Genomic DNA, 11,591 nt, shown 5'->3' on the forward strand with positions numbered 1-11,591 from the left:
TGAAGTTCAGTGACAATCCATATGAGTGTCACATAACAGAGCATGACTAAAAGATTAAGCAACAAAATTTGACGTGTTAACTTTGGTGGCGATAAAAGCAAGGTGAAGAGGTCAAGGGGATCGTATTTTGCGGGCCTCTCTTACTGAAATTTTGGAAGCTCTTGAAATCATTATATATCTCATACATTCATATATAATTAACCCTCAAGGTTGATTGATCACGAGAGAGAGAGAGAGAGAGATGTCAAACAGCAGTGAGCAAATGGTGAAGAAGACAATAAGGGAAACCGAAGAAGAGAAGAAAACGACAATGGAAAGGCTGCCTCTTGAGAGCAGTCCCTACGTGAAGTACTCCAGTTTGGAGGAGTACAAGAGTAATTTGAGTAAAGGCTATGGCCTTCAACCCAAGCCCAACCAAGCCGGAGCTTCCACTGATGCTCCCACGCTATCCGGATCCGGCCTCTCTCTGAGGAAAGCCCTCGACCATTGATTGACGCAACCAACGCCGCTTAGTCTACGCCATGCAACACTCTCCGGCCCATTTAACTCCTCTTTACCTTCGTTTTGCATTTGCTAGCTGTCGTTTATGATTTTGGAATCTAAAGATACAATTTTGTATATTCAGATTAAGATTCAATATCATAATTCATAAGCAAGCCAGGAAAAAGGCTTTTTAGGTTTTCAATTTAGTAATTATAAGTTAGAATATTAATTAAATGATTGAATTTATTATTTTTATTATTTTTAACTTTTTATGAGAACTAATGGTTTAATATGGTATTAAAGCACTTGAGTTCCAACATTGTTTATGCAATCCGCTTTTTATTTTAATTAAATATTTTACTTGTTAGATCTTTGAGTTCACAGTTAAAGAAAGTATTAAAATATTAATCGAAGAGGAATGATAGATATACAACTTTGACCCAATTTTTCTCTTATGTGATCATTTTTTTAAAAAACAAAATAAAATAAAAAGTTCTGAAGTAATAATATCTTATGTGGTCCTTTTTTTTATTTGGTATTTTTTTTAAAAAAAATGGCATTTTTCTTTAAAAATGGTCATTTAAAAAAAAAATGTCATTATTCTAAAGAAAAATATAAATTTTTTTTTTTAAAAAAAAAAAATACCAAATAAAAAAAGGATCACATAGAATATTATTACTGCATTTTTTTTTAATGACCACATAAAAAAAATAAAAATAAATAAATAAAAAAGAAGAGAAAGTTGAGTCAAAATTGTATCTCTATCATTTCTCTTAATCTAATGATTATAACTATGGTTTAACATGCCTTTTTCACAACATGATTAATGCGGATGACAATTAATATCCCAATCTTATTCTATGACTTAAAAATCCAATAAAAATGGCTATCATGATATCATATATAAATGAGATGTTTGACGGATTGAGATTGCATGCTCCTAACATAGAAATATATAATCGCATCCATTAGAGCCCACAACATGAACAACAAAACCGAGTTCATTTAGAACGAACAATCCAAATTAGAGTTGTTGCACAATACTTGAGCATTGCACACTGTCTCGATCCATCTTTGGTAAGTGGGAAATCAAAATTCAAAAAATTAAAAAAAAAATAAAATCAATTCCCTTGTGGTAGAGTGACAAACGTGGCCACCTATACCCTAACATTTGACTAGCTCTACACGTGTAGAGTGATGCACCGGAGGTGGCAACCACCCCAAAGCCGACCTTGTAGGGCTATAGGGATGGTGTGACCATTCGTGGAGTGTTTTTTAGGTTACCAACCTTCTAAAGAATTGGTCAGTCACTAACTTACCCATAAAGGACGAATATAAATAGTATTTCTTTGAGTGCTCGCACCAAATAATAAAAAAAAAAAGGCATTTTAGAAAAATATTTTTTAGGAATATTCCATTCTTGAGAGAATATTCATTCTTTAACCTTTTTGAGATGAATAATTATTCTTCATTTTAAATGAATAATTATTCCTAACAATAGTGATGCAACCAAAAAATAGAATCCCAACGTGCCCTTAGATTATCTTCATCTTACTGACATTGAGAGCCCACTTGAACTGGCCCAAAAAAAAGAAGAGAAAGAAAGAAAGAAAGCCCACTTGAACAAAGTGACAAATGTTTAATTCCAAGCCCAAAATGCAAGTTTAAATTGAAGATAACCCATCACAAAGTGGGCTTTTTTGACCTTTCTGGTGCGAACAAAAGCAAAAGGCGTAAGCACTGTTTGCTGATCCTCGAAGCCAACACCCACCAAAGTCCCACAAGAAAATCGAATCGAATTCAGCAGAAGAAAGAGCGAGCGATGGCGTTGATGAGGGGCGAGCCACTGGTGAAGAAGCTGGCCTTGCTGGCGAAGTACGTGGTTCTTCCGGGAGCCATGGCCGCAGCTCTCGTCTACTCTCCTCCAGATTACGCCTCTTCTTCCTCCTCCAGGTCCCAAAAGCCCTCCGAATAGATCCCCCTTCTATTTCACTTCTCGGTCCGTCTTTCCCTCTTTGCTTTTAATCTTATTCATCTATTTCTGTTCAAGGATTAGGGTTACGGCTTTGCTCTTGATCTTATTTGACGCTGATTGTCTGGTAGTGCATGTTCTGCTATAGGATTAGGGCTTTGGCGATGATTTGCATGTGTTTTAAGACATTAGAAACTCGATCAGAGAATGAGATTTTGTTTGCTGTGAGTATTTAATAGAATTTTGCACTCTTTGATAGGTGTTCTTCCAAGTGCTTACTCTTTGATTTGGCATTGAAATTATTAAATTTTGGATGGGTTAATCTGTATAATTCATATCAATGGTGATTTTCACCGTCACATCATACAGTAAGCACCTAGGAATAACCAATTTGAAGTACATATAGCATTTCTCATTTTCAAGTATGTTGAAGGTGATTTGTGATCCTGTTATCTATTTCAGCTTGAGGTTTATGCTCATCATATGGTCTGTCAAGCTGTTGAGGGAAATGGCCGCCTATTTAGTGTTACCCTGAATGGGAGGATGGGTAGTAATCCATATTTTGCTTAGGTAACCTCCTCCTTTGTGGTTTTACACTCTAGATTGTCTCAAGTGTTAGATTACCTTCTTCAGTTATTAACCATATAGATTAAGTGACACTGTCATTATAAACTACTGGTCTTAAATCCTTTGATGCATTTAGCATCTGTTCCCCCTCTCTCGCTCTCTGTCTCTCTCACTCTCACTCTCTGTCTCTCTCACTCTCACTCTCACTCTTTGTGTCTGGTTGATTTACTGTCTCTTCAATATATGGTGCTTGCTTCATTTCCCACTTCAGAATATCTAGCACTCTTCATACTTGCACAATGCAGTCGAAAGTATATGGTTGCTGTAAAAATGATTAGTTACTTTTTCACATCTCAATAAGCCAAACGTGATGTTGTTTAGTCCTCTGCAAACATCCAGGACTCTGGCAGTCTCCTTTGTGACCGAACATGGAGTTTTTAGATGACTAGTAGAGATCTGCAGTAAAGTAGCCCTCATCATCCAGCCTTCTGAATATTCGGATATTCCTATCCAAATAAGAGAGACTCATTGGAGTCTTTGAAGTTATGTCTTATGATCGGAATTTAGGGCTTTTAGTTAACTTTCTTTCTATTTCAACGTGCAAAACAGTTTTCACTTGTCTTGAGCCTTACCTTGCCGGTTTTGTGCAAATTTGTGAATGCACTTGGATTCTGACTAATTGTAAATTTTCTCTTCTTACAGGGGCATCTTGATCGCTTACGCATGCATGTCTGTAAACATGCACTCTCTTTTTGGTAAACTTGGTATGTAATAAGCATCATGATCGTGTAATTGTTGAATTTTTTGTGTAGCTATTTGGAGAGATGAATGTGTGTTGTGTTTGTTTTAAGGAATTTGGGAGCAATTTTCTTCTTTCTTTGGTTTTGCCCACAATTATATCTTCTCCAATCAATAGAAAGATTGCCCTGTCTTTATAATGTATCAATACTATGACTACACAGTTTCAGCATAGTTTTGATTGCTCATGTTAGGTGAACTCATTTTCAAATATTCGAAACAGTTTAACATGGTAAGAAGCAGCACATACGGTTGCTTGGCCACCTGCTACAAAACTCTACATGCTCGTGCTCTTTTAGTCAGAGCATTATACAGGAAAGTAGCATGATTTCGGTCAGGAACTAAATCCAAAAACTTAGCCTTTTTTCCCATGACCCACCAATAACTGGAGTGTAGTACATTTGTTATATCTTAATTTCAACGAAAAGGCTGTGTTTTAGTTTTTGAACCCGACATTGCCTTTTGAAGTGCTGAGATCTTAGGATTCTGAATTTGTAGCTCGAAGTGGTGAACCTTCAGCTATTCCAAGGTACTCGCTGTGTTGATTTTCAACAAATTGTGACTGAATTGTCTGCAATTAAGTAAGGGATGGGGGTAATTTAATTATCTAGCTGTTCCTATATGCCCTTTATATTTTTAATCTTGATAGGGTGCCACTTAAAACCACTAGTTAAGCTAATTTGGGTATGAATTGAATTGTGGAGTATGACTACATCGTTGTAGAGTTACACGGATCAGGGTTAGAATTATCGGGTGAGTTAAGTGGGTAGGTTACGTGTGCCAACTTGGTGATCAATCAACTAATTAAATGAATGTAACTGGATAAGCTTCATTAGCAGTTATACAGGATCAGGGCGGGGTGTTGATTGTTTGAAGTTTTGAAGGAATCAAAACCCGGATTTGATATCTCTATTTTGTATCCATTTTGTGACTACTCGGTGGTAAAGCTATACCTTTATCAGTTATCAGTCACGACTCACGTCAGGGCCACACGACAGATCAACCTTTGTCAACTCATGTTGCCTCTTAAATGGCTGCTTTATCCTTTATTCAGGCTTTAAGGTTCTCTTGAAGTAATGGAGAGGGGAGATTGTTCTGTAACACCCAATCCCCCCATGACAAGAGGGAATTAGGATTTCCTGTTATTTCCTACCCAATGAGAGGATAAGGATAATAACAGGAAAATTGTGAGGCACCTAGAAGGCCTCACCCAGTGGCGGAGTCACGTGGTACCTTAGGGGTGCCGTGGATTTAAATTTTTTTTTTTTTTTTTTTTAAAAATCCACGGTACCTTCAAACTTAACACACATCACATGTTTGATGTAATATCTCAATGATGTGTAGTTGGTCAAATTTTTCTTGTTTTTCTTGGAGTGATTATGGCAAGAGACCGTAAAGTGCAGTTCTAGACACTTTTTTTTTTTGTATTTCTATCTTTTTGATATAGTGTCGACATGTTACATTTTTAATATATCAATTTCAGTACATTTATAAACTTTTATAGATATTTTTTGTGATGCATATATTGTGTGAATTACCAAATTTTTAAGGTGAAAAAAAATTTTAAGATGCAAAAAAAATTTTAGCGGCATCCCCAATATAAAATAGCTAGTTCCGCCACTGGCCTCACCAGTGGGCCTCTTGCTTGGACAAGACTCCCTTGCTAAAAAATGGGAGCCCTTTTCACATACCTTTGCCCTATGAGGATGGGGCAAGGGTAAGGGGAGGGATCCTTATTTGTAAGGGATCACTGTCTTACAAAAGGCAATGAAATGTAGTAATTGTGCCAGACAATATGGACAGATATTTCCAATAATTCTAGATTCTTTCTTATTATCTATGCCCTCTCCTAAGAGCTTTGCTCGGGCAGGAGCCTCTCACATGCCCTCTGTAATTACTTATGTCCTCCTCTTTGGGCAATAAGTAGTTGGGATTCGGGAATACAGGTCGTTGTCCAAAAACAATGCATGGCTTGAACAAAAGCCTAGTTATTGTCATTTCATTACAACGAATTCAATGACTTGTGTTGGCATATAATGCACCATTTAAAAAAAAAAAAAAAAATGTCACGTACCAATAGAGGCCAAGTGTTAACCATTGAGACTTGAAAGCTTATGATGTCAAATTAGGATCCATATAATCCCCTGCAAGAGATTGTAAGAGGTTGTGGGAAACTCTTGACGGGACTCATTTACTCGAGTAATGCTTATGTTGTCCAAACATATGCACCTCCTGTTAAGGCTAGTAAGCCCATTGAGTATCTTTCACAGCCTTCTACTCGATTATATAGGATACGGAGAATCATTATTGGGGATCGTCATCCATACATGTCATGCGTTACAAAAGCTGGGATCATTAATATATATGTGGTTTAAGCATTTCAGCACAAATAAAAAGTTTCAACAATTTTGATTTTGGGCAGGAAATGTGACAAAAAAACTTTTATAGACCCTACGTATCCAAGCAGTCTTTAAACAACTCACCCTCTGTTTGAGCAGATAAATTCCGTGAAAAACCTCTCTCGTTTGTTTTCGAGATTAATATCAATCCACGTAGAATCGTTGGGCTCAACAAAATAGAAGACGTCTCCACAGCTTGAGAGGCGTAAGCAGGCAGTGTGTACATTCTTACGCATGTCTCCCTAAACAGGGGCTATTAGGTTACGTAGGGCTCAGGCCCTGGCTACCACTTTATCATGCATGGGAGGAGGGGACCCAATTCCATTTTCAATTGGAAATAAAAGGTGACGTCAAACAATATGAACACCTCAAATCCCATCTCATGGGCATCACATCAACCAGAACCTGCTCCACTCCTTTTTCTTCCCTCCACCTCACACACCCACAGGGCTTCGAATATATCCAACCTACATAGATGATCCCAAAGAAAAAGCGATATTTGTACGACAATAAAAAATACAACTCCCAAGTCTTTTAGTAGGTACAAAAAGAGTAGTCCAATAATACATAGATGCGTGCATGGATAGTCTATGGATCTACACTTATAGTAACAGTACGTACACATTAGATTCTATAGATATACTATATGTATATTTAAACTGATAATATATATATATATATATATATATATATATATAGAGAGAGAGAGAGAGAGAGAGAGATAAAGTTAAACTGGATGATCAATTCAACATCAAAAGGCCAAGATTCTCGAGAAATACTGGAGGAGCAAACATCAGCTAAAAGCCGGCCCTGTTGAAAGCAATTGAAGTGGACATGTCATTGGCAGCAGCAGCAGCATCTGCAAGAGGAGCAGAAGCAAATGCTGAGAGCCCCAACAAACCGCAATCAATCTCGAAAAGCAATGGGTTATGATATTGTTGAGTTGGGTTTGGGTGAATCCTATCCATCCATTGCAAGTTGGCATCGGCTGGCGCTTGGAAATGGGAAAAGTTCGCCTCTGTCTTGCACTGTTTGTGAATAGTGATCTGTTCCTTAGGAATGCAATCCTGATGATGTGAGAGCAGGGACTTAAAGAGCATCGATGGTGATGGTGATGGGTTGTTGTTGGTGTTTGTGTTTTTGTTTGTTGCGATGGTGGTGCTTGTGATTGTCGTGGGAATGGGTGAAAAGGAGGGTTGCAGCCCATTTTTTGGGAATAGGTGGGATTGGGAAACAGCTGGGTTTAATAATAGGCTTTTGATGTCATTTTCCTGGTTACTACTCATCGCAAAAGGATTTTGGACACCCTGCATTGGGCTCTGAAATTGACATTCTAATGGACCCAAGGAACCGCTGCTCGGCGATGAAGCTACTTCCCGCTGCCCATAACTTTGTCCTTGCACAACTACATTTTTCTTCTCCCCTGTTTTGTGAAAAATCCTGCAAATCACCCATTCCTCCTGCAAAACAATCAGTTCGCAAAAGCATATATAAGCCCACTTCCTACTTCCTTGCAATAAATGCAGCTGTTTGAATTTCATACAAATTAAATTTAGACCATTTCTGTTTTAGATTGTACAATTTGAATAAGATAACAGAAATTTTAGTCTGCGTAATACATGAGAAAGATTCTTAGTAAATATATTGTTCGGATTGCTAATAATTTAAATGGGAAATACTAGAAAATCAGTATGGGATTGACCACACTCTTGTGAGGAAATGGCAATCCGGATATCAAATTGATGGATGAATAAAGGTGAATTAAGCGTATTTAGGTAAGGCATAAGTTTACAATAGCACACAGAGCTTGTTAAACAAATAAATCCAAGTCACATCAAAAATCTACCCAAGGGGTTAATAATACAAGTGAAAATGGTGGGCATGCAGTGCACAACACTGGCAAGTGATTCAAAATACAAAAGAAGTCAACCCAGAAAGTGACAAAAGAGAGCTTGTTTTGTTTGGGTAGGGGGTCCAGGAGGGTTACCTTACACGTGTGGCGGTTGGAGAAGTCACCGTCAAGGCGGTACTCGTGCATGACCCACTTTGTCTTCTGGCCACGTGGGGCTCTGCCCTTGTAGAAAACAAGAGTCTTCTTCATCCCAAGTAGGGCTCCACTTGAAGCACTGTAGACTTCCCTGTCTTTGCCAGTGGCTTTCCAGTACCCGGCTCCGGTTGCCCGGTTTGTCCTCAACCCGGTTGGGTATTTCCTGTCCCTCAAGCTGAAGAAGTACCACTCTCTCTCCCCCATCCTTGCCATATCTGAAACATCACCCAACACATGACAAGTTTTATTCAATTTCCCTCTCCCCTTTTTTCTTTCTCAATGCACATTTATTAACCATTTCCATATATATGTCAGAACGTGGACGCCTTTTGCAGGCGGTGATAGATTTTCTGACCACAAATGTATGCCTTAAAGGCTTCAACAAATTTATAACGAAAATTATACTCATCAACTCCTAACTATAGAGAGGCTTTAGCAGTTAGAAATAAATATTTATTTATTTCTATTATTTTCCAAACGACCAGGATGAACAACATCACACAGCTAGCTAGCTTAAATCTGACCATAAACTTTTTTTTTTTCTTGATATAAATAAATAAATATACCTGGAAGCTCCCAAGGCTCACATCTGTTAAGGTCAACCTCTGCAATCTCGACGCCACAGAAAGTGCCATTGAAAACCTTGGAAGCGAGGTAGAAGGTGATGAGTTCTTCGTCGGTTGGGTGGAAGCGAAAGCCCGGCGGCAAAGCTTGCTCGTAAATGTCTTGGCCGGCGAGCTCACGCAGAACCTCTTCCATTGTCAACATGATGTGTTTCCCACAGTGGTAGCTAGAGGTTTGAGAGGATTATTATGAGTGAATGAGTGATGAAGGGAGATGCTCTCTCATTATACGTACTTTAAAGAGCACTGAAACCGTAAAGAGATAGGGACAGATTTTTGGGTTCACAAAAGGCTACATGGAGAGAGGCGCACCTGATCAGGCTGAAAGGCTCTAACCCAAAACGGGGATTTTTTTTTTTTTTTTTTTAAAGCAGCGAGGAAAAAAGTTACAAATATGAGAGAAGGATGTTGGTTTGGAGTTTGTGTACATGTGTTGTGGGTGTAGTAAATGCAAAGCAGGGGTTGCAGAGATTTATGCGTGCGTATGTTAGCATATATATATATATATATACATATACATATAGGGTTGCAGCCTTGCAGGCACCCCGTCAGGCTTTCTTTCTTTCACAGAGATAACACGAGGGTTGGCCTCTGAACACTGAGATCATCATCACCTAATCCTTTTCTGTTATAATATCCAATAATAAATGTATTATTAACTGCTGTTAAATTATTTCACTTTTAATAATAAAAGCATCAATCGAATTTGGAGATCTCAGCATGTCTTTAATTGCTCAAGAACTGGCACTTCAGGCTCGAATTCTTTGTAATTGTGACGGGAATAAATTTCAATACCTTATGAGTTTCGTGACGGATTGGATGCACATAAAAGGATACAAATTCCCTTCAAATCTATTTAGAAAAAATATTCTTCAACCCATTTAAAATAATATCAAGTATTTATAAACATTTAAAACTAAATTTGTAAACTACAATTAATGACCCTAAGAATTTAATATGCGTTTTAAATGTTTATAAACACTTGACACTATTTTAAATAGGTTGAAAAAAGCCAAAGAGAAAAGCGAAACCCTTCAGCCACACAGGGGAGGAGAGTTGGCCGTTTCGCTACCTCCCTCCTCCCCTCGTCCTCCTTGCTCTGGTGCTAGTTATTTACCTGATGCCCTATCTCTGATGCCTCATCTCTTCCCCTTCCTTGTCGTTCATTTCCCCCTCTGTTTTCTCCATTTTTGCCCCTTCCCTGCCGCATTTCTTCCCCCGCCTTCATTTTTCTGCAGTGGGCTCATTAGTCTTGTTTTGGCTCTTTGTGGGTTCGGCTTGTGGGGGGCTTTCTTTCTTTCAAACCCCTCGGATTTTGTCTGTAATTGCCGCCGACCTGTGTCGCCGCTTTGCTGCCCGCTATTAGGGTTTTCTTTCATGCGTCCCCACCTCATTGAGCTCACACTCCCCTTACACGGCGATTTCCGGCCTGCACGGGTCCGACTCCCTTCCGGCTACCGTCTTCCCACTTTGTGCTCATTTTCCCTGTTTTTTTCCTGTTTTGGTGGTTCCTTGTTGTTTTTTTCCCTTTTTTTCTTGTCTGTGGTTGTTTTTCTGGTCCTACTTTGCCGGTCTTCTCCGCGCCTGTTCGTTGCCCACCGTCCATTGTTGGGCCTTTCGACGCGTCCCCGTTGCAATGAGCTTCCAACACCCCTCCGGTTTTCGGTTCCCACCGTGTGCGTGATCGGAGGGTGCTGTTTATTTTCTTGTTTTATTTCCCTGTCATGTTGCTTCTTTAAGATATATTTGTGTTTTGGTGTGTGTTTTTTCCCTGTATTGTTTAATTTTTCTGTTTTGTTCGGCTTGTAATAAAGCTCTTTCCTCTCTCACTCAATTTATGTCGCCTTCGGGTTAATTAGTTTTGGTCAAGACCTTTGGGTTGTGGATGTGATCATTATCCTGGTTTTCAGGTAAAGAAAGAAGAGTTTTGGCATAAGAGTATTTCCGCTCTCAAGGTCGAGGAATAATTGCTATCTATGCATTTAGTTGAGTTTGTCTATTACAGATCTAGTATTAAATCTGATTTTAGTTATGGGTTAACGGATTGGTCTCGAATCTTGTACTACCTGGTAATCTTGTAGCTTCATGCTATGGTTACTTCAGAGCTTTGCTCTGTGATGTAAGAGTTTTATGCTAGTGGTGTTATTGAATGAAATGTTATGTTTTTCTCAAAAAAAAAAAAAATGTTGGAGAATATTTCCTCCAAACTGGCTTGGAGGAAATTTCTGTCCTTAAATAATAAAACTAGTTTGGAATAAATTTTCTTCAATCTAATCTAATAAATGTCAAGCATTATCTAACATATTTGAGTTCCTCAAAAATTAATATTTTGGTTCATAGATTAGTAAAAAGGTAATTAATAACTCTTAAAAATGTTAAAGAAAATATATGTCTTTTACATGTTAGAAAACACTAGGCGTTTATTAGACTGGATTTGAAAAAATTTATGTCCCACAAAAAATGATCACACTAATCTTTGCTCAAGATAGGCATTATTGCATTACAATTCTTGTTAAATTATGCCCCCCTCAAGTTTGTTACTTCTTTTTTTTCCCTCAAGTGTTAAGGAGATTAATATTTTAGAGAGTCTTTCAATGAGATTATAATATAGTATGTATGGTCACTACTCAAACTCAAGTCAAAAGCTTAAATTTGAGCCCAATTATATATGCTAATATTCAGAAACGGAAAGGGAGTAAACT

At 38.1% G+C, this 11,591-nt stretch overlaps 1 protein-coding gene and 1 long non-coding RNA gene across 2 annotated transcripts; one reads left to right on the plus strand and one right to left on the minus strand.

Annotated features, from left to right (window-relative positions):
- The first annotated feature begins 2,208 nt into the window (after nucleotides 1-2,208).
- LOC132190160 (uncharacterized) lies at nucleotides 2,209-3,895 on the plus strand. The gene is made up of 2 exons (XR_009441097.1): nucleotides 2,209-2,482; nucleotides 3,725-3,895. It is a non-coding gene; the product is annotated as an uncharacterized LOC132190160 (long non-coding RNA).
- Nucleotides 3,896-6,203: 2,308 nt separating this feature from the next.
- LOC132189990 (protein CUP-SHAPED COTYLEDON 3) lies at nucleotides 6,204-9,291 on the minus strand. Its single transcript, XM_059604853.1, has 3 exons — nucleotides 8,833-9,291; nucleotides 8,207-8,481; nucleotides 6,204-7,679 (listed from the first exon to the last, which is right to left on the minus strand). Exons 1-3 carry the CDS (start codon nucleotides 9,032-9,034, stop codon nucleotides 7,017-7,019), a joined length of 1,140 nt encoding a protein of 379 aa, XP_059460836.1. The 5' UTR covers nucleotides 9,035-9,291; the 3' UTR covers nucleotides 6,204-7,016.
- Between the last annotated feature and the right edge of the window lie 2,300 nt (nucleotides 9,292-11,591).

This window comes from Corylus avellana, chromosome ca8 (assembly GCF_901000735.1).
Source record: "Corylus avellana chromosome ca8, CavTom2PMs-1.0".
In the NCBI taxonomy this organism is placed as follows: Eukaryota; Viridiplantae; Streptophyta; class Magnoliopsida; order Fagales; family Betulaceae; genus Corylus; species Corylus avellana.